At 54.2% G+C, this 22,633-nt stretch overlaps 1 protein-coding gene across 1 annotated transcript in view; it reads left to right on the plus strand.

The window, feature by feature from the left end:
• The window catches only part of LOC138823509 (zinc finger CCHC domain-containing protein 14-like), a 56,163-nt gene that overhangs the window by 26,576 nt on the left and 6,954 nt on the right, over window positions 1–22,633 (plus strand). The window contains exons 2-10 of the mRNA XM_070016874.1: window positions 3,016–3,133; window positions 13,104–13,177; window positions 16,912–16,983; window positions 19,479–19,588; window positions 19,907–20,001; window positions 20,078–20,132; window positions 20,803–21,085; window positions 22,198–22,289; window positions 22,498–22,625. Of these exons, the coding sequence (XP_069872975.1) occupies window positions 3,016–3,133; window positions 13,104–13,177; window positions 16,912–16,983; window positions 19,479–19,588; window positions 19,907–20,001; window positions 20,078–20,132; window positions 20,803–21,085; window positions 22,198–22,289; window positions 22,498–22,625 (1,027 nt within the window). The remainder of the gene's footprint in view (window positions 1–3,015; window positions 3,134–13,103; window positions 13,178–16,911; window positions 16,984–19,478; window positions 19,589–19,906; window positions 20,002–20,077; window positions 20,133–20,802; window positions 21,086–22,197; window positions 22,290–22,497; window positions 22,626–22,633) is intronic.

Genomic DNA, 22,633 nt, shown 5'->3' on the forward strand with positions numbered 1-22,633 from the left:
TAGATCTTTACGTAGTTGTACGAAGGGGTTTGACATGTCAGTTCATGGGTACAGTGTATCTTGGTCAGTGTACCCCTTCTTTCATTTTCTATCTCTGCCCCACACGATTGTTTTCACACACTCTTCCTCTCCTGCTTTCCCTCTCCTTGAACACCCCTCCCCCATGTTTTACCTTCCTGGTATTTGTTTTGTTAAACTGTCAGTTGATCAACTTTTTTTTTTTTAATTTTTTTTGGGGGGGTCCAGTCGTGGGGCCTGAACTGTGGGCCTGGGCGCAGTCCCTCAGCTCTTCAGCTCAAGGCTAGCGCTCTACCACTTGAGCCACAGTGCCACTTCCGGCTTTTTTCTTTTTGCTTATGTGGTGCTGAGGAATCGAACCCAGGGCCTCATGCATGCAAGGCAAGCGCTCTACCACTGAGCCACCTTCCCAGCCCCAGTTGATCAACTTATAGCTGATAAGGGGGAAGTTAATCCCTTCCTCATGTACCGTATTTTAGTCAAATTATGTACATATGCATATAACTCTCAGGTTTTCACGTATGTTTGTAATTTAGATCTAATTTCCAAAAATGAGAAAAACACACGTGCCTTTTGTCTTTGAACCTGACTTATTTCACTTAACGTAGTTTTTTTCTAGGTTAATCCATTTCCCTGAAAATGACATTATTTTTTCTGATGGATGAGTAAAATTCCATTGGGCGTATATAACATTTTCTTTTTCTGTTTTGCTTTCTGTTGTTCTGCACCTGGGGCTTGAACTCAGGGCTTGGGCACTGTACCAGATCCTTTTTGCTCAAGGCTAGCGCTCTACCACTTGAGCATGGCTCCATTTCCAGATTGTTGGTGCTTAATTGGAGATGAGAGTTTCAGAGTTTCCTGTCCAAGCTGGCTTCAAACTTGAGGTCTTAGGTCTCAGCCTCCTGCGTAGCCACTGGCACCTGCCTCATATCCCATTTTCTCCATTCATCATTGTAGGGCATCTGGGCTGTTTCCATAACTTGCCTATGGTGAATAGCATAGGAATGAACATAGCATACAAGTATCTTTACTGTATCCTGACTATAATCTTTTGGATAAATGCCCAAGAGTGGTATTTCTGGATCATATGTGGTTCTTTGCTTAGTTTCTGTTTGTTTGTTTGTTTTTGTTTTTGTCTGTCATGGGGCTTGAACTCTGAGCCTGGGCACTATCCTTCAGCTCTTCAGCTCAAGGTTAGCACTCTACACTTGAGCCATAGCACCACTTCTAGTTTTCTGGCGGTTTATTGGAGGTAAGAGTCTCATGGACTTTCTTTGAGCCTTGACCCTCAGATCTCAGCCTCCTGAGTAGCTAGGATGACAGGCGTGAGCCACCAGCGCTGCCCAGCCTATGTTTAGTTTTTTGAAGAACCTCCAAAGTGCCTTTTAAAGTGGTTGCACTAGTTCATCTTCTCAGCAGCTGTTATAATAGGGTTCCTTTACTCCCTATTCCCATTCTTGCTGTAGCTTCATGAGGATTAAAAAAACCCAAAACTCCAAACTGGGCACCAGTGGCTCACACCTGTCATCCCAGCTACTTAGGAGGCTAAGATCTGAGGATCACGGTTCGAAGCCAGCCTGGCTGGAGTGGTACATTGCTAGCCTTGAACAAAAGAAGCTCAGGGACAGTGTTCAGGCCCTGCGTTCAAGTGCCAGAACTGGCCCAAAACCCCCACAAAACCCTAGCAGTTGGATGGTGAAAGGAACTGTTAAATCCAAGGTGTAGATGGCTCCGTTTAGTTCAGTTAGAAAATTGGCGATTAACCGTTGACTTTTGGGAGGTGCTAAGCCATGCTCCACCCTTTTTGCTTTATTTTTCAAATAGGATCTCATTTTTTTGCCCTTGGATGTAACAGTTCCTTTTACCACTCAAGTGCTGTTCACATCTGAACTGGGAACTCGTCGTGCAGTGTTTCTAGTCTTCAATAGCCAAACATCCCTGTGGAGCTGCGAGACCTTGGGCCTTTCTCTAGTGTGGTTGGCTAACAGCAAAACTGAAGTGGAGAACATTGCTAGTTTTTATTCTGAATGCAATCTATTTAGGCTATGAAATTTCCAAAGACTGACAAGAGGGAGAGTGGAACTTCCCACAACCTTCCCCCTACCTGCCCAGAAAAGTCTCTCCCTTTCTACAGAGCTGTGGTTAGGATCTGGTTGAAAGTGGGCTAGGCTTGTATGAATTCAGAACATTGCGCTCATTCTGCTTTCTCTCAGCTAGTGCTCTACTACTTGCGTCATGCCTCCAGACTAATTGGAGCTGGAATCCTGTGGACTTTTCTGCCTGGGCTGCTTCCAGCCTTGGGCCGCCAGATCTCAGCCTCCTGAGTGGCAAGGGTTACAACATGAGCTGCCAGCACTTGGCTCTCACTCAGTTCATTCACAGACATTTTCCGTAAACTCCAGGGAAGGGAAAGGGGGCGGGGATGGCACCTATGGCTACCATGTATTTTCATACAGTTCGTGCATAGTGTAGTTACTTGGGAGCGGTAACTGATTCTCTGTGTGTGCCCTGCAGTTGACTTGGTTGGGTCTTTGTGGAGGGAGTTAGGAGATGTTCCATGTTTGAGGTACTGAGTGAGTGTTCTACCTCACTAAGTTTCTTTCTCTGTGTAAGGGCTTGAGATGAATTCCTAGAAGTGTGTACTGATGACTCTAGAACATGCTGTTCACACGCTACCAGGTCTGCCTGGCTGTGTCTTCCTCTGCGCTCTTGTAGACCATTTTATGGCGTATTTAGATGTACCGACATTGCATCCTATGGTGTAATTTGCCTTGTAGGGAAGCATTATTGTGAAGAAATATACAAAGATTTTGCCCCCTGGAGGTTTGTAACTCGTGGCCAGGTGGCTAGCAGCACCCTGTGGTCACTGACCCCACGGATGCTCCACGGCAAGTTAGAGTTCCCTGGGCTGTCTGTGGATTTGGAGGGACCGTAGAAGTCAAGTGGTGATGGTACCAGTAAGCGGAGGGGAATAAAATGATTGTTTTGTCCCTTCAGATTGCTCCCAGAGCTGAGACCCCAGTCCACAGTAACAGTCTGCAGAACGCCCTGCACACATCAGCACATTCCACGGAGGATTCGCTGCCCAAGAGGCCTCTGGGAAAGCACAGCAAAGGTGGGCCACACCGGGCTTCCAAGGATGTCAGAGGGCGGGGGGAGGCGCGTGCCGCACAGCTCGGCAGGCCGGGTCTCGCCGCACATGCTCAGATGCCAGCAGTGCTGAGCCAGTGGGGGTGCTGCGTCTGATTCCACGGGCTTGTCTGGCAGTAGGAATCTCAGATATTGGTGTTTGTTAAGCTATTAAGCTGGAAGGAAGCCAAACAGACCCTGCATCTAGAGCAGCCTGTGTGTGAGTCTGCGCATCCCCAGAGCGGGTGCAGAGTGTGTCCTGTGCTGCCACAGAGAGGGGGCCACGGCCTCCTGCGGGCTGAGGAAGCGTGTTTCCACTCAGTGCGGTGGAGTGTGGGATCCTCGGTGGGGACCCGTGCTCACAGCGGTGGCTGTCCACCTGCCCCTGGTCCACAGAGCGGCCATTCCTCTTCCTCCCCACACCCAGTCACACACACCATAACCTCTTCTGCTGTGGGCTTCTGCTGCTCACCTCCCGGGTACAGCCTGCCGTCTGTGGTCTGCCGTGGCTTAGAAGCTGCTCACCTCCATGGCTCCCATTTAGGCTCCTTCTCAGTCCCTCTCAGCCGGGGAGAACCCCAGCTCTCAAACACCGCCTCGCCAGCACCGCACAACCAGGCCCCGCCTGGTCCCTGCCCCGGCCCGGGCCCTCATGCGCCTCTGAAGCACTGCACATGGTTTGCCTGTTTGTAGCCTCTGCGCCTTTGCAGAGCATGTTCCAGTTGGGGCCCGTCTGCAGAGTCCACATGCCCACTCCTGATGGGTCTGTCCACCCACATGGCCTAGAGCTCCCATTGCTGTCCGTTGCCACCCTGCAGTGTGGCTCCAAAGCCTGTGATGACCAGCATTTGACGCCTGGGCAGTCCAGTCAGCTTCTCTGCCACAGCTGTTGCCTCCCTCCGGGTCTGGACCCATGGTGCCACCCCCTCCTCGGGCAGGGGCGGGGGTGGGGGGTGGGTGGGATACGGTGGCCCTAGGGCGCCCCCGCCTCCGGGATTTTGGCACCATTTGGCTGTCCTATGAAGTAGAGCCAGTGTTCTTGTGTTCCGATGAAAGTGTGAGGCTTGGGACAGTGTGAGCGGGCAGCTGTGCCCAGGGTCATGAGAAGGCAGCCTCTGGCCTTGAACTGAGGTCGTCTGAACAAACAGCCTGTGGGTTAGCTGGGACCTGTAGAAGTCCTGTGTGTGTTGGAGTGTGGTACTCTGGTCTCGTCTTGCTTTCTGGGCTGACCGTGGTGTCCTGCTGAGCCGTGACTACACACATGTCCCTCTGCCCCGCACCAGGCCCTTTGCTTCAAAGCCAACACAGCCTATTCCTGTAATCTCTGCAGTTCTTCCTGTGGCCGGCGCTGTGCCCGGGCCACCCAGGTGCTGCCCCAGTACACAGTGAGCCGTGTGCTGGCCCTCAGGCCCGGTGCCACGCCCACCACACACCACGCACGTCCTGTGCTTGCCACGACAGGGGATGGGTCTTCTATCTGCTTTGCTTCTCTCTGTTATGCATGCCTCCCATTTGTGAAAACAGTTCAGTCAGACGGATGAGGACTTCTGTAGCAGTGTGCTGTGTCCTGACAAGACACAGAAAGGTGACCAGAGCAGTCATGATGCTGGAGTGTCTGACCAGACTCACCATCAGCCACAGGCGGCCAGGCGGCCCACGTTGCTTGTCCACCAAGAAGCCAAACAAAAGCGGGAAAGCCAGCGGTACATTAGAAATTGTGTTATATAAGTGAGACTTTGAAGAATATATGTTTAGGCTGAGCGTGGTGCAGTCCATATAATTGCCAGCTTCCTGCAAGGCACGGGCAGGGAGAGTTCTGTCTGAAGTGCCAGGGAGGCATCCATGCTAGTGAGACTCAGTCTCCACAAAACAACCCGAGTGGCAGTTCCCACTTAAAGTCTCAGACACACCAGGAACTGTAGGTAGGGGGGTTGTGGTTCTGAGTTTGGCCCTGGGCAGAATGCATGACTCTGGCTGAAAAGTAACTGAAGCAAACAAGGTTGGAACATAGCTCAAGGTTTAGAGTATTGTCAAGCAGAAGAACCCTGAGTTAATTCCTTAGCACCCTCAGAAAAACCAAACCCTGAATAAACAAAATGACAAATAGCAGAATGTTTTTGTGCTGAGTTTCTTGTGTGTGTGTGTGTGCGTGTCTGTGTGTCTGTGTGTGTGTCCATGCCCATGTGGAGGACGGGCCTGGAGGCTGCCCCTTCACTTTTTCTTCCGTGCTAGTGCTCTACCACTTGAACAGTATTCCCTGTAAGAGTCTCATGTAGCTTCCTGCCCAAGCTGGCTTTGAACCATGATCCTCAGGTCTCCGCCTCCTGAGTGGCAATGATGACAGGTGTGAGCCGCCAGTGTCTAGCTTCTTTTCAGTTTTTAAGTGAGAGCTGTTTTCAGGAGGTAAGGCAGGCAGTGTCCGCGCCGGTCGAGTAGCTTCTGCTCTTGGTGCTGTTAGGGACTTGGGCTGGTCGTGTCTGTTCCTGAAAACCATGCTGATTCTCTTTCATCTTTCTCCTGTCTTCAGCAGTACTTACATATTACGATTTCTCTTTTGACGTAGTTTTGGCAGCTGTTTGCTGAAGTGCTCTCTTAATATTGGGCTTATGAATTCAACCATTAAACTGAAGCAAGTAGGAGGAGACATTGCTGGACACTATCGGTCACTCAGACTTCAGGGGAGGGGACTTGCTTCTGGAGTGGCCCTCTTCTGCAGATGTCTCCTTCACAGAGCTCCATGTGACACTGCACTCCTGAGACCCCAGGAGACAGCCCCAAGGCCAAGATCGTCCCAGTGATGGGACCTGGGTGGAGTGCAGCGCTGATCTGCTCTGGCTCAGACCTTGGGCCTTGGGCCCGGTGTTGCTTGCTCCAAGCTGTGACTGGCTTGGGCTAGACAGGTGCCCTTGCACTTTCTCTACTCCAGAGCCTGTGCTGTCTTCACACAGGCTGCCTTGAAGGGGCCTTCTTATACCATATGCATGCCTGGCACTGGGGGGTCTTAGAGATTATTTCCAGGCTGCTTTTAGTGGCATCTCCTGCTGTTGGAAGAACCCAGTGCAGTGTGTCGTGTTCCTCGAGAGGGCCGGGTTGCCCAGTTCTCCTGCTGAGGGCAGTTGGCTTTCTGTAGCATTGTCTCTGAGGCTTCACCCACATGATGAGTTTTGTGAAAGCTTGCCTGCTGCCACTTTTCCTCCAGGGCGTGCTACTGTTTTTTTGTTTTGTTTTGTTTGTTTGTTCTGAGGCTTAAAATCAGGGCGTAGGCATTGTTTGAGTTTTTTTGCTCAAGGCGGGCACTCTGTTAATCCAGCCACAGCTCCACTTCTTGCTTTTTTGGTGGTTAATGGGAGATCAGAGTTTCACAGACTTTCCTACCCAGGCTTACCTTGAAGTGTAATGGTCAGATCTCAGCCTCTTGAGTAACTGGGATTATGGACGTGAGCCACTGGCGCCCGGCAAGGGTATGACTCTTGAGGGACATGCCATGCCAAAGGGGGCAGGATAGGCCCTGGAGCTGCAGGGAGGCTCTGGTCTGCTTAGCGGGAGCCTCTGAGTAGGGATGGGCGGCTGTTCCCATAGCCACAGACTCAAGGAGAGAAGGTTTCGCTCAGGTTCTCTTGATGGCCTCGCCGTGGTGCTGATGGGCATGTCAGGGACTGGGCTTTATCCGGAAGGAAGGCCTGCTTCCGTGGGCCTCTTGTCTTCAGGTACAGTACAGGAATAATGGTGCTGCTTGCCAGGCGTCCACCTCTGCTGCCCCTTCCTCTGCGCTGCTGATCTTCAGTTTTGGAAAATGTGCATTAAAGTGGTGCCAGGGAGATTGAAGGTAGCTTGGGAAGACAGACTGCAGCTGGGCGGGAGGACTGGGGGTGCTGGCCAGCTCAGACTCCGCAGCCAGCAGGTGGACGGCCTCCTGCCAGGCTGTGAGTGCAGGGGGGGTGGAGGCTGAGGGCCTCTCGGTGTCCTCATCTTCCTCCAGCGACTGCTTGACCAGGGCGTACTCTTCCTATGGTGGAGGTCCTGGGGGAGGCCAGGCTCTGACCTGTACGTGGTCCCTTCCCCCTCTTTCTGGGAGTCACAGCCAGTCCCATGGCCAAGCCCTTGTCTGGGGGAGGCCTCCAAGCCACGGAGCCTCGGCAGAAAAGCGGGATGCAGACGCCCCCTCCAGGAGGCCCTAGAGGCCGCGAAGCCCAGACGGCAAGGGAAGCGTCTGCGGTGAGTCTGCACGGACGGGCCCGGCCCTCATCCAGAGGGCCTTCGGGAGCCTGCCCCGCCCCGTGAGAGCTGCTTTGGGCCAGAATTCGTGTCTACACAGCAACACTAAGATGGAAAACGGTCGCTCCCCTATGCCAAGCACTGTGGGTGCTTTCATGCTCAGGGTGATGTCGATGGAAGACACGGGTGGCTTGTTCTGACTGGGCGAACAGCAAGAGTGGGAACAAGAACAAGAATTGGGAATGGTGAGGAGACAACCCCATGTACGAAAATGGAGCAAGAAGAAAACCACGCAGCCAGTGTCCAAGAAAAGACGTGGTGTGGGTGAGGATGTGTTGTGTGCATGTGTGGAAATGGCACAGTGAAACCCTCTTTGGACAGCTGATGAAGTGCAGGAAAGTCAAGGTTCAGAGAGAAGACTCGTGATTGTAAAGGATAGAAAGTGTCATTAGATATCAAGGCAACACACAGGAGGACGGCGTGCCCTTTATCTCCTGCGTGACTGTGATTTAGGTAGGAAACGATGGAGGAGCCAAGGTCTGTGAGAGTCTGTAACTGGAGCTCCTGTGTCACTAATGATGGAGCAGCACTGCACCTGGACAAGAGGCTTGTCTGGTGGGGGGGGGGGGGGCGCGGGCAGGATTGCATCCTCAGAGGATTGCTTGTGGATACAAGAGTTCCAAGCTGGAACTCAGTAAATCAAAAACTGGCAACGTAGTGCAGATGTGAGTAGAGCGCTTGCCTTGAGCTGAAGGGCTCAGTGCAGCATCTAAGCCCTGAGTTCAAGTCCCATGACCAGCAAAAATAGAATAACAAGAAGTACAACTCTGGGTGAAAGAGGTAGTGTTGGATCTGTTTATGTGAAGAAAGCATAAAGCTTCCCGTAGCGCCCGCTCAAGGACCATTGTGTGTTTGCCCACATCCACAGTTTGCTTTTTGCTCTGTGTGTGTTTTCCCCCCAATTAATACTTAAAACAACAACAAACCTATGAATAAAAACTGGGTGCCACATGGCTTCACACTAAGCCTTGTGTTCCTTGTTCTCTGGCCCTACAAGCGTGGGGAAGGCCCCTGTCTTCAAGGATTTGAGTGGATCTCTTCTTCTGGGAAGGACTGTTTCTGCACTTGAGTCTTAGACAGCATTTTATGTATTTTGGGTGTGAAAACTCTCAGTAGTAGTTGTTACTGAGTTCTCTTCCCCATATAGTGCAAATCTGTCAAAGTCTGGTATTAAAGAAGTCACTAGGCAACATTTCCTATGTTCTGAAGGTAAGGCTGCCAGTGTTTCCACTGACCTGAGAGTGGCCTTAGTGTTTCTGAAAAAGACAAGGTGCATGTGTGTGTTTAATGTTCATATTGTATATTATTTTAAATATATTTTATTGTTAATAGGGAGTGGTATATAAGGGGTTGACCTGCCATACATGAGGTAATGAGTACAATTCTTTTTGGACACTCACCCCTTCCTTCACGTGTGTGTGTATATGTATGCATGTGTACGTGTGTATACGCATGTGTATGTATGTGTGTATGTGTATGTACGTGTGTGTGTGTGTGTGTGTGTGTTAGAATGGCTCCAGGATGTTGGAGGTGTTGGAACAGCCCTGGCATGGCACAGTTCATTGGCAGGGGGAGCCATCAGTCACGATGCTGGCAGGCTGCTCTCTTTTTATCTCTAACCTGGTCTCCTTGGCTGTGGTGTAATCAACAGGATGTAACTAAAATTCCAGGAGCTTCTAGCTGAAGTTAAACAGGAAAAAGTGCAACAGGAAAAGGATGAAACTAAAATGTATCAAGGGCAACCGACCTGGATAAAGAAGGAGCCTCTCCGAAAAAGAGTTTTTATGAGATTGACCGGAAGTAATCTTCTTTGATAGACAAGAGCTTTTCTTTCAGTGAACACTGTAAGAAACGGCTGGTGTCTGCCTGTAATCCAAGGCTCCAGGCAGAGGCAGGAAGACTGTTCCAAGAACAAGGCCTGGCGCCTGTGACACACATCTGTAACCTGTCCACTTGGGAGGCTGAATTCAAAAGGACTGCGGTCCGAGGCTACTGGGAAAACAAGTGCGTGAACTCCATCTCCAGAGCGAGGGTGGACGTGGTGTCTGAGGCCCTCATGCCGCCCGCAGCCCAGGCTTCTGAAGCAGCCCAGGCAGCAAGTGAGGCGCTGTGCCAGAGCAGCGAGCACGAAGCCCTGAGTTCGGTACGACCACGAAAATGTGAAAAGAACCTTAATGCTCAGGCTGCTGGTGTGATCTGAGAGCTACAGTTTGTGACCCCCATGATCTAAAACAAGCCAGGTGTACGTAACAGCTAGGCTCAGTGTTTCAGTGTTTGGAATACTCGGGCTCTAGCATGTTTAAAATGGATTGTTTCAAGCAGCGTTAGTAGGTAGATAGAACTCTTGAAAAAATGTTCAGTCATGATTTAAGCTGGCCCATTGTGAGTGGTGGCATTTCAACAGGCCACGCAGGCCACTGTGAATAATGGGTCAGCGTCCATTTTGCCCTTGTTTTCCGCTTTCCCTGGCCCTTCTGCCCCTGCCTTGGTGCCGGCGGCTCTGCTCTGGAGTGGGGCTGCTGCGGGCCTGCTTAGGGGCGCCCACACACTTTGGCACTCGTACTCATTTCTCTGGGGTACACCTGACTGCAGGTCATTGCAGGCTCTTTCTGTTCAGCGTGAGTCTTCCTGTGCGTGAACTGTCCCCACCTCCTTCCGCCGGGTGATTCTCCACGCCGCAGCCGGACCCCACCGTCTCCCATGCGTGCTCCGTGGCCGTCAGGGAGAAGAGGGCTGCTCCCCTTCATTTCTGGACCCCTGCACCCCACTTCACTGTGGAGATGGGAGGCCCAGCACTTGTGCGGGGGCAAACATTGAGAAGCGGCAGGTGCTACCCCTGGTCCCACCGGCTTTCTGCCTGCTAGGACAGGGGCTTCCACAATGTCTGCCCCCCTTGCGGGGCACGTTTACACCCTCTTCCACAGCTCCCGTCATCGGGGCTGTGGTGTGTTGATTCATGGAACATTAGGGAGGCATGCGTGGCAGCCACACCAGTGGCCGCTCTGGAGGCCCAGACAGGAGGATGAGTTGGAGGCCACATGGAGTAACATGTGGCGGCACACACGAGTAACATGGGTGACTGTGTTGGCAAGGCTTTGTGTTGATGATTTTCAGACTTGAGTTGAGTAAAACTGATCAAGAGAAACAATGTGAATAGGAGGTGAGACAAGTCGGGACAGAAGGAAGGGAGTCTGTCTCTGTCCGGCTCCTGATGCTCCTGCTTCAGCTCCTGCGCGCCAGGGCTGCAGGCGTGCCCCACAACCCACAGTAACAGACTTGCACGTGGCTGTACCTTCTAAACTTAGGGCAGCTGGAGACGTGAGGATGGTGTGAGTCTAGGAGTGAGGCCAGCCTGTGCAACACAGGGAGACCGTCTTTAAAAAAGAAAAGAAAAGGAGAGGGAGAGAGAAAAATGGAATGGAGGGAGGAGGAAAGGAAGGAAAACGAGGAAGAGGTGACAGGCGGACACGACGGCCTTGCCCCCCTCCCCCCAGGCCTCTCCAGAAGGACTGGAGCCCATGGCTCGGCTGTGGGAGGCAGAGGTGCTCAGCGCCTGGTGCTGATCCCCGCAGGTGCAGAGGCAGGAGGGGCACATGCTCCCCGCCAGCTAGAGCCGCATGACGCCTGTGAGAACACCAGGGTTAAAATGAGAATGCAGATTCTTGATTAGCAGACGTGAGGCAGAGCGCTGGCCCCGGAGCCAGTCTTGGGGCACGATCCCCTGCGCAGCCAGACAGCACCCTTGCCCTGCGTTGGGGGTTTGGTGGCTGCCCTCTCCACAGCAACAGGGCATTCGGGAGGGGCTGGTGGAGGCGACTTCACAGAGGTTCAGTGTCAGATGGATATTCAGTATTGGGTCTCCCTGTAGCCGCTGTCCTCTTCCCTGGCGTGGGTGTTAACCTGCCCATGTCACCAGATGTCAGAAGCCAGAGCGACACTGTCATGTACTCAGAAAGCAAAACTATGGCTAAAAAACCCTGCTTTGATTGATGAGGATGCTGTTGAAAGCCACATTGGGATTTAAGTTTTCAAATTCCTTGTTCTTAGGCACTCACAGAAAGGAGAGTCCCCAAAGATACCAGGAGCCAGGCACATGTGGCTCAAGCCTGAAATCCCAGCTACTCAGGAGGCTGAGATAGGAGGATCACGGTTCAAAGCCAGCCTGTGCAGGAAGGAAAGTCCGACTCCATTCTCTATTAACCAGAAAAAAGCTGGGCTGGAGGTGTGGCTTAAGGGGCAGAGCACTAACCTTGAGCAAAAAAGCTGAGTGAGAATGCGAAGCAAGCTGGGCACGGGTGGCTCACGCCTGTCACCCTCGCTACTCAGGAGGCTGAGATCTGAGGATCACGGTTCAAAGCCAGCCTGGGCAGGAAAGTCCATGAGACTCTGATCTTCAATAAACCATTAGAAAACCAGAAGTGGCGCTGTGGCTCAAGCGGTAGAGCGCTCGCCTTGAGCTGAAGAGCTGAGGGACAGCGCCCAGGCCCAGAGTTCAAGCCCCACCACCTACAAAAAAAAAGAATGTGAAGCATGGAGTTCGAGTTCAAGTACTGGCCAAAAATAAAATACACAAATAAAATGCACAGAACTGGTTGTTACCGTCTAAGGCATTCAGTCATGATAGAGGGATAAAGGGGCTGTGACCAAAAAAGTCAGGGAACTGTTGTTTAAAAATTTGAATCCTATTGACACAGGGTTTGTCAGTGCCTTAACTGGGGTTCTAAGATTATTTTTCCATAAGTCTTGTGGTCATGTAACTCACGGGGAATTCCTGAGTACTTGTGGGGCCGGCGCTCCATGGAGGTGGTCTGGAAGGCCCTGGGGGACAGCAGATGAGAGGTGGGGCGTGTGGTGGGCAGCGCTGGTGCTGCGCAGGGCCGTGTGTCCCCGCAGGGCACGGCCTTCCTCCTCTGCCGTGGTGGGTCATGTGAGGAGTGAGAGGCCACTGTCCCTGCCTGGGTCACTAGTACATGTGCTGAGGGGGGATGGGGGCACTGGCACCAGGGCTGTGTCACAGGCTCACATTGGGGCTGATTTAGAAGTAGTGCTTGAGCCAGGCGCCGGTGGCTCACACCTGTAATCCTAGCTCCTCAAGAGGCTGAGATCTGAGGGTCTCGTTTCAAAGCCAACCTGGGCAGCAAAGTCAGTGAGACTTCTATCTCCTTAGTATCAAAAAAAAGCAAGAAGTGGAGCTGGGGCTCAAGTGGTAGAGCGCTAGCTTCATGTGACAAAGCTAAGGGACAGTACCTAGGCCCAGAGTTCAAGTCCCAGAACCAGCACCAAAACCCCAACCAGTTTGGAGCCCCTGGTGAAAGAGGCTGAGGTCTCCAGGGCACCTGCTGGAGCTGTGTCCGTGTGCTCTGCCCACAGGCTTCCCAGCCTTGGGAAGGCTTGGCAGCCTTCGTGGACCCTGGCCCATGAGGCCCGCTGCGGGCCACGCCAGCACGCTGTCCCACGCAATCATCAGGGAAAGCAGGTGCTAGCTCTCTGTGGGTGGCCAGGGTCGGAGCTGCTTTGTGGGTGTCCTGGGGTACTGCCCTGGCTGCGGGCTCTAGGTGGGGGCTGCTGGATGGCCAGGCTGGAGACACCGCCCGAGCATGCCTGTCAGAGCATCACGTCTGTGCCTTGAGGTCTCTTTGCTCCCATAATCTTGTCTTGTTTTTGTTTGTTTGCTTTTGCAGTGAGTGTTGAGAAGATAGACCTGAAGGGATGGTCGCACACAAAAAATGACCGGAGTGTTGAATGCTCCTTTGAGGTAAGTCACGAAGCTTTTCCTCCTCTTGGGCAGGCAGGGACCTGATCACCTGGCCAGAGCCGTGCCTTGGTGTTGGGCTGCTAGGGTCTACCGAGCGGGCGTCTGGTGGGGTGCCGTGTGGTGAGGTCGTGACTGACACCTCCTGGGTGTGGGCGTGGCCAGAACAGGCCGAGGAGCTCTGGAAAGGGTTCAGGGAAAAGCTACATGGCAAGCAAGCTTTCTTGGAAGCCAGGGCTGGCACAAGTGGACTGGGTGGACGCAGCCTTTGTCCTGTGCGGAGAACTCGCTTCACACCAACGCGTGTTTCAGCTGCTGGTTACGGATCACCACATTCAAATGCCACGAAGAGCCACGAGGCATGAGATGTACTGTGTAGACGCATTAGCGATCTGCCACTGCAGGGCATGAGCTGTGCAGGATCCGGCTTCTCCCTACATCTAGAGTGCTCAGGGCAGCGGAGTCAGGAATTCCATCAAGGGTAGCCAGGGCTCTGTCGGCCTCATTCCAGAAGACCAGACGCGTGCGTGCGCGTGAGTGCGTGCATGTGTGTGTGTGGTGGGGGGGGGGAGGCTCAGAATGCAAACCCGACCGCAAAGGAGCCCCCAGGAAATTTGGGGTGTCTATGCTGGAGTAGATACTTATAATACCAGTTCAGTGGGAATCAGATGGGAAGATAGAGGTATCTCGGTAAATAAGCTAGGTGTGATAAGGAGTGTTCCTCTCGCGAGCACAAACGCACGCAAACGCACGCGCACTGCCTGGAGCTGGAGCTCAAGTACCTCAAGCCTGGGCTTGCTGTTGGGCTCACGCCCAGCACTCTACTGCTTGAGCCACAGCTTTGCTTCTGGCTTTTTTTTTGGTGGGGGGAGGGATGTTTAATTAGAGATGAAGAATCTCATGTACTTTTCTGCCGAGTCTGGCTTCAAACTGCAGTCCCCAGACCTCAGCCTCCTGAGAAGCTGAGACTGCAGGTGTGAGCCAGGTACCTGGCAGAGCGGTGTAGCTTAGTTTTGTGTCAGGGGAATCGGGATTGTTCCTAGTCCCTGAGGAGCCCATATCATGTTTAGGAAAAATACATGATAGAACATTTTTTAGTAAAAGTAGTCTGCAACTATATGTGCGTGGAGATGTCTACATTTTACCAGCTTTTTCTGGTAAAAAAAAAAATTTTTTTGTGCCAGTCCTGGGGCTTGAACTCAAGGCCTGAGCACTGTCCCTGAACTTTTTTTGCTCAAGGCTAGCACTCTTATCGCTTGAGCCATAGCACCATTTCCAGCTTTAGGGTTAGCTAATTGGAGGTAAGAATTTCATGGGGCTGGGAATGTGGCTTAATGGTAGAGTGCTTGCCTAGTGTGCATGTAGCCCTGGGTTCGATTCCTCAGTATCACATAAACAGAAAAAGCTGCGCCCCCCCCCCCTTCCCCCAAATGCAGACTTTCCCAACCGGGCTGGCTTTGAAACTCTACTCTTAGATCTCAGCGTCCCGAGTAACTAGGACTACAGGTGTGAGCCATCGATGCCTTGCTCCTGGTAAAACTTTACTTTTTTTTTTTTTTTTTTTAAATCAGTTGTGGGGCTCGAACTCAGGGCTTGGGCGCTATCCCTGAGCTTTTCTGCTTAAGGCTAGCACTCTTCAGCTTTGAGCCACAGCTTCACTTCCTGTTTTCTGGTGGTTAAATTCAAGGTAAGACCTCACAGACTTTCCTGCCCGGGCTGGCCTTGAACCATGACCCTCAGCTCTCAGCTTCCTGATAGCTAGGATTACAGGTGTGAGCCATCCGTGCCTGGCTTCTGTGAGAACTTTCCAGAAGACATTTTACTACAGTGAGATGGACGAGGTGAAACACAAGGGCTCCAGTTTCTGAAAACCTATAGTGACTAAAGTTGTATCACACAGAAGGAGCCACACAACAGCTGCTCTTTAAAAATCATTCTTCCTGAACATTTTGGTCTGCTGTGGATTTATTTCATTTATTTTGTCTGTCTTGGGATTTGAACGCAGGACCTGCTGTCCCTAAGCTCTTTTGCTCAAGGCTCTGATCCACAGGCACACTTGCGGTTTTCTGTACTTACTAGGCGAGTTTTGCCACTGAGCTACAGCCCCGCCCTTGTCGGTACTCTGGACCAGGCAGGTTGGGGCCTCCTCCTGGCTGCCCTCCTTTAGGCGGTGTCCGCTTCCCTTGCCCCGTGCGGTGGCTGGGGTCCTCGGCTCCCTGCCCCCCACCAGCTGGCTGTTGGTGATGCCAGGCACTCCAGCGTCCCAAGGGAGTGAGAGCCTTGTGAGGCAGCCCAGGGGACCCAGACTGTGTGTGCGCGCGCCGAGTGTGTGTCGGTGTGCATTTTGCTTCCCGTGTGGGGTGGAGGTGTAAGCTGGCCCCTCCGGCCTCAGCTGCTCTGCCGGAGCGGTAGGATCCCATAGCGCTGTGATTTGCTCTGCTGCCTGTTGGTGTGTCTGTGAAAGTCATGGTGCTGGCAGTCAGTGCCAGTTTGTATTGACCAGCCAATACAGACAGCCAGGGCAGGTGGACTGCACATGGTAAGCCTCTCCTTGTGGGGCCTCCCTCTTTGATGGCCTGTCCCCTGAGGGGCAGCAGACTTCAGCTGCAAAGAGGGGACTCTGGTGTGCCGCCCCGCAGGACGCCCTGGTAGCAGGCCTCCCTCTCCTCGAGGTCCCGCAGGGGCCCTCAGCTACTGGAGTCGCGTTGTGCCGGGGCCTGATGCTCTCCGCATGAGCATGGCGGTCCTGCGGTCCTCCCTGCCGCTGTGCTCCTGGCTCGCATGTGTGTGTGTGTCCCGTGCGGCTGGGCTCGGGCAGGGGTCTGCTCCCACTGGGAGGGAGGGGGGGTCCGGTCATGGGGCCTGAACTCTGGGCCTGGGCGCTGTCCCTCAGCTCTTCAGCTCAAGGCGAGCGCTCTGCCACTTGAGCCACAGCAGCGCCACTTCCGGCTTTTTTTCTTTTTGCTTATGTGGTGCTGGGGAATTGAACCCAGGGCCTCAGGCATGCAAGGCAAGCGCGCTACCACTGAACCACCTTCCCAGCCCCATCCGACTGGGAAGTTCTGTCTCCACTTTGGAAAATGAAACCTATTTGGTCATTTTATTTCCTGACCTGAAAGTCACCAATGCCTTCTGGAATTTAGGCAGCGTTTGTAATTTCGTGTTTCTCCCAGTTGGCCACCTCCATGTCCTCATTACTGAGTGCAAAGAAAGCCCTTCCAGGGCGCAGAAGTGGCCCACACCCAGGCTGTGGCCACAGCGCAGCAGGCCGAGATGCGAGGCCGGAAGGGGTCACAGGTCCAGTGCTCTCAGAAGGCCCCCCGGCCACAGAGCACCAGAGCTGCCAGCCCGCCCCACCGGCCCCGCCCTCTGCCCGCCCTGCCCTCTGCCCTGCCCGTTCCTCTTTCCCTGCCAGACTAGGCGCTACGACCTAGCGCTGGGTCTGGAAGCGTTTGCCACTGCGGGAGGCAGCGTGGACCCTTGCCTCTGTGAAGGGCTGGTGTTTGGCACTCGCAGGAGTCAGTGCAGGTGATTTTTCCAGAACTTGAGGAGCACGCTTGGACCAGCCGGGAGTACTTTGGCCAGTTACATCAGTCAGGAGGAGCTGGGGAGGACTGAGCCCCTCCCCTCCCCACGGCATGCAGGGGGAAGCTCACACTCGCCACCACAGCAGTGCCCTGGATATGTGTGCCGGGGCAGAGGATCCTGATTTCAAGGCTTGTTCATTTGTTTTTAAGGTCTTGTGGTCTGATTCTTCAGTAACGTCAGTAACCAAATCTTCCTCAGAAGTGACTGAGTTTATCTCAAAGGTAAGGTGATTAAACACTTGTCACAATTAAAAGACACATGTTCCCCAGAGGTTGCTCGAGCTGCAGAGGAAGGCCGCCCGAGCCGGCCTGCCAGCATGTGAGGCAGTGCGCCCGTCTTCTTCAGCTGAGAGGTTCAGAGGAGCACCGGCCGCACAGAGCCCCTTCTGCCGCCGCTGCCACTCTCCAGCCCAGGTTTCCTTGGGCAGAGTCCGAGGTGCAGGTCCTAAGACCGAACCTGAACACTCTGTGGCTGACTTACAAAGCGGATTCCCTGTCTCATTTTAAGCTGGGTTAACAAAAACATTTGAACAAAGCACACAAACACCTCTTTGCCTCTCTGTGCGTATGCACCTTGTGTGAACACGGTTGTCTGTGCGTATGCACCGTGTGTGAACACAGCTGTCTGTGCATATGCACCGTGTGTGAACACAGTTTTCATGCTTGCTTCAAGGGCATAGGCCCAAGCCGCCAGAGCCCAAGCCGCAGCCAAGGTAATGCGTCTCCTTTATGCTCTCCTGTGGTGATGGGGTATGTGCACATCGAAGGTGTCTCTAGGCAATCCTGTGTTTCATTCTGAAACGGAGCCCAGGCGGGCATGGTGCTGCATGCCTATAATACCAGCATTCAAGAGGCAAGAAGATTGCAAGGTCTCGCTTCCAAAGCAAGACTCTGTTAAAACCAGCTGAGATACAGCCCCCCAGGAGAGCGTTCGGTGGGTGGCGTGGCTCCCGCTACACAGCCAGGGTGCTTGTCTGCTTGGCCTTCGGGCGCTGAGGAGCTCCGGGGATACAGACCCTGTGCTGAGAGCACTGAGTCTCCTCTAGTACCTCCTCCTTGCCGTGCTCTGACCTCGCTGAGCTGATGGACCCTGACCTGCTGCAGCCTTGGGGCTGGGTGTGCATGCCGCAGAGGTGGTGCTGACCTGCTGCAGCCTTGGGGCTGGGTGTGCATGCCGCAGAGGTGGTGCTGACCTGCTGCAGCCTTGGGCCTGGGTGTGCATGCCGCAGAGGGGATGCTGACCTGCTGCAGCCTTGGGCCTGGGTGTGCATGCCGCAGAGGTGGTGCTGACCTGCTGCAGCCTTGGGCCTGGGTGTGCATGCCGCAGAGGTGGTGCTGACCTGCTGCAGCCTTGGGCCTGGGTGTGCATGCCGCAGAGCTGATGGACCCTGACCTGCTGCAGCCTTGGGCCTGGGTGTGCATGCCGCAGAGCTGATGGACCCTGACCTGCTGCAGCCTTGGGCCTGGGTGTGCATGCCGCAGAGGTGATGCTGACCTGCTGCAGCCTTGGGCCTGGGTGTGCATGCCGCAGAGGGGATGCTGACCTGCTGGCTCTGTCTTCAGCTTCAGTCTTCTTCCCTGGGGCTCCCTGCTGACCTCCTCTCCTGCGTGGTGGTTGTGGCTCCTTTCCCTGCTCCCCATTCCACATGGCCGCTGCAGAGCGCACTGCTTGTTGGACTCGCCCCTGATTATGTATTTTGGTTGCCCACCTTTTTTGCTGGGTCACTTGGAATATACCCTGGTGATTTTGTTATTTATTGTTTTTTGGTCCTGTGGCTTGAACTCAGATCCTGGGCACTGTCCCTGAGCTCTTTTTGCTCAAGATTAAGCACTCTACCACTTTGAGCCACAGTGCCACTTCAGGTTTTCCTGGTGGTTCATTGGAGATTAGAGTCTTCTGCGCATTCCTGCCCAGGCTGGCTTTGAACCGTGATCCTCAGATCTCAGCCTCCTGAGTAGCTAGGATGACAGGTGTGAGCTTTAAAGTCCTGGTCTGAAACCATTCCACTGCCTGGGTTACTTCCGAGTCTGGGTCTCATGAGTATCCTACCTTATTTTGTGTGTGCTCTGCAAATCTGGGTAGGAGCCATGTCGGGAGACTAGAGACGGGAACAGCCCTTGTGGAGCCTTGGGTCTGTCCCAGCAGACCTCGTTGCCATGGTTACCCCTTCAGGCACCGCTGCTTGGTGGGCTGCTGCCGCCTGGCCTCGGGTTGAGGTGGGAACTGGAGGCTTTCCAAGGCCGCCTTCTCACTTAGATCTTGGCTATCCTGTGCTGCTGGGAGTTCTTGACGCCTCCCGAGGGTACATGCTGCTAGTGCTGGACTCGTAGTGGGGTAAGGGAGGGTTCTAGATGCAGACTCCACCTCCCTCGCTTCCCTGGGCTTCTTCCAGGGCCTAGTGGCACAGGCAGCAAGTATTGCCCCTGCCTCTCCCCCAGGAACTGGGGGTCTTTGGGTGCTAGGAGCAGTTATTCTCACTCCTGTCCGCAGAGCCCCCAGCCACCTGAGGCCTCTCTGCCTCCGTGGAAGGGAGCTCTGTCCTGGGAGGTGGGTGGGGGAGGGTGGCCCTGTGAACTCCCCCAGCAGCTGCCTGCAGCGCAGCTTCTGCTTGGCGCGGGCTGTTCCTCAGCCCCCCCACCCCCTCCCAGAGGCGACTCCCTGCTGGCTGAGGTGGCCTCCCGGCCCTGCTGGTAGCCATCCTTGTCTTCTCCTTCAGTTATCTCAGCTTTACCCCGAAGAGAATGTGGACAAACTCATTCCTTGCTTGGCTGGCTCAGACTCCTTCTATGTGGAGCGAAACCATGTGGGTCTGGAAGCGGGCCTGAGGTAGGTAAGGCTCTGGCCAGGGCCGGTCCTCCGGGCTCAGACCAGCGGGCACCGGGGTGGTGAGAGGGAGGGAGGCGGAGCCTGCGCACCTTTTGTGTGTCTGAGCGGTTGGGCCGGGAGTGGCGAGGGCTGTGCCGCAGCGCCCGCAGCGGCGTCTCGGGAGCGTGGGGCTCGTCCACGCTGCCCGCGGCACCTGCTGCACATCACGGTCCTGCGGGTGTTCAGAGGGAGGCTGGGAGGAAGTCGTGTGGATGGACTCATCTTCCGGTTTTTGTCCATGTCATTTTAATGCTGGTGACACCATTTGTTTGTTTTTAGATTCTTGGCTTCATTACCTTCTCACATATTAAAAAATGACCATGTTAAGAAATTTTTCAGCACCTCATCTCCCACCCAACAGCTTCAGAGTCCAAGTAAGTTTGTGAAATGACGTAAGAATAACCGTCTTCTGTCTGTGAATCGCCACCATGTTTGCTTTCTCATTCACAGGCCCCGGCAACCCCTCCCTTCCTAAAGTAGGAGCCGTGATGGGTGTGTCTGGAAGGTGAGAGACCTTTCTGCTCTCTGCCTGTGTGGACGGCTGCTCCTCGCCGTTCGCCTATCTGTCTGCACCCTGGGTGCTGTGGAGAGGAGGGGAATCAGTTCCCTGGACTTCCACACTTAGGGCTCCCTTTTAGTGCCCAGTAGTCAGTTCCCACGTGTGATTTATCAGCACTGTCTTCTTACGTAGAAGCAACAAAGTCTTGGGCACTGATGGCTTATGCCCGTGACCCTGCCTGCTGGGGAAAGCATGCGAGACCTTCTCCAATACACTACTCCTAAACGCTGGACGCGAGCTGTGGCTCAAGTGGTAGAGCGCTAACCTGGAGAGAAAAGGCTCAGGGACAATACTCAGGCCCTGAGTTCAAGTCCCAGGACTGGCACCAAGCATAAGAATAAACAGAGAAATAGAAGCAACGGAGCAGGCATGTCGCCACATGCCTGGTGACCCTGTGCCGGGCACACGTGGGTGTGCGCTGTGGGCCCGTGGGTAACCGTGCGTGCCTGTGGGAAGTGTCCTTGGAGGAGGGCTCTGTGTCGGGCGGGACAGCGACGGGACCCTGGTGATTTCCAAGTGTGAATGTGATGAGCTGAAGACAGGCATCTGGCCAGGCGTAGGAGCTGGCAGGTCCCAATGCAGTTGGCAGCTTTGAAAACCGTCCCCTGTCCCGCAGGCCTGTGTGTGGAGTGGCCGGCATCCCGTCCTCGCAGAGCGGTGCTCAGCACCACCTGCAGCACGCGGCCGGCGTGGCCGCCGCCTTGCCCCACTGCTCCCATGCCGGGGGCGCGGGCTCAGCGCTGGCCTACCGGGCCCAGGTGGACAGCTCACCCGCCATCCTGATGCCGCCCAGTCTGCAGGCCCCACAGCCCCAGGAGCAAAATGGAATATTAGACTGGCTGAGGAAGCTGCGTTTGCACAAGTATTACCCCGTCTTTAAACAGCTCACCATGGAGAAGGTGAGCTGCCTGCTGGGGGAGCCACACAGAGCTGGCTTGGCTTTCCTCGGCGGCCTCTCTCCTGACCTCATTCCCAGAAGGGGGCGGGGGGGGGGGCGTCTATGCCACTTCCGAGGTGGCAGTCACAGCCTGTGGTTTGCAGGATTTGGGTTTGATCGTGGGGGCCGCCTGCCGCTGGGCAGTTACACGGCTTTTCTGGGTGGCTCAGGTCTGGCAGGTTGGGAATCTGTGACTTGAGAAGCCCACCACTGTCCACGCTGTCCACGCTTTCCACACGAAGAGCACCCTGGGCCCAGCCGTGGTGGGACCAGGAGGCAGGCTCCATTCTGGGCTGTATTTAAGAAGACTAGACAGATGTTTCTAGCCTTGCCTGACTAGGAAGACTTTGCCTGGCGAGGATGGTTTCACAGTTAAAATTATGAAATGTTTTTAGTCTTGATGTCACTGATTTAATTACATTTATATGGGGTATTTGAATTCCAGACTCCCCCTGCTGGGCAGGGGGGCATAATGGCTGGGTTTTTTGTTTTTGTTTTTTTACAGAATAATGAAGTTTTGGGGGCTGGGAAGGTGGCTCAGTGGTAGAGCGCTTACCTTGCATGCATGAGGCCCTGGGTTCGATTCCTCAGCACCACATAAGCAGAAAAAGCTGGAAGTGTCGCTATGGCTCAAGTGGTAGAGCGCCAGCCTTGAGCTGAAGAGCTGAGGGACAGTGCCCAGGCCCAGAGTTCAAGCCCCATGGCCGACCAAAAAAAAAGTTTGTAGTGTATACATAATGTCCTCTGTGTATGATCGAACAGTTTTAGTGAACAGATTATTTTGCTAGCTGTGGCCACAGTTTTCTAATGGCTGGGTAACAAAACAGGCATCTGGTGGTGGGAGAGCCAGGGCACCCCTGGTGGCTTGGATCCGGCCTGAGGGCCGGCCAGTCCAGTCCCTCCTGGATGGCGTTTGCTTCTCTGGATCCCTGGCAGCCTAACCAGGAGTTGCCATCAATGCCAGAACGGGACCGGAGGAAAGGCGGCTCCAGGGCCGCAGCATCCAATTCACCCAGGTTGTTTCCAGCATCCTAACTGCTTCTATAATTTTGTGATTTGTTTCTCCTCTATAAGTTTCTGAGCCTTACTGAGGAAGATTTGAATAAATTTGAGTCCCTCACCATGGGAGCGAAGAAAAAACTCAAGACTCAACTGGAGCTGGAAAAGTAAGTATACAGTAGGTGGCAAAATATGTGCTCCTGCCTGGGGTTGTTCAGGCCTGGAGGAGGAGGCGCTGCCTGGGGAGGTTCAGGCCTGGAGGAGGGAGGAGGCGCTGCCTGGGGAGGTTCAGGCCTCGAAGGCGGCAGCCCTGCGGCGGGCCGGCAGTGGTGGAGAGGGAGAAGCACTGGCTCCCGTCTGCTTTCTGCCTCCCAGGGAGAAGTCGGAGAGGCGGTTCCTGGGCTCCGCAGCCCCGCCCTTGGTCTCCAGCGGTGGCGTGGCTCGCGTTCCCCCGACCAGCCACGTGGGGCCCGCTCAGCCGGCGCGCAGCAACCACACAGCAGGTGCGGCC

Source organism: Dipodomys merriami, unplaced genomic scaffold (assembly GCF_024711535.1).
Source record: "Dipodomys merriami isolate MVZ:Mamm:240054 unplaced genomic scaffold, mDipMer1.0.p SCAF_120, whole genome shotgun sequence".
Classification (NCBI taxonomy): domain Eukaryota; kingdom Metazoa; phylum Chordata; class Mammalia; order Rodentia; family Heteromyidae; genus Dipodomys; species Dipodomys merriami.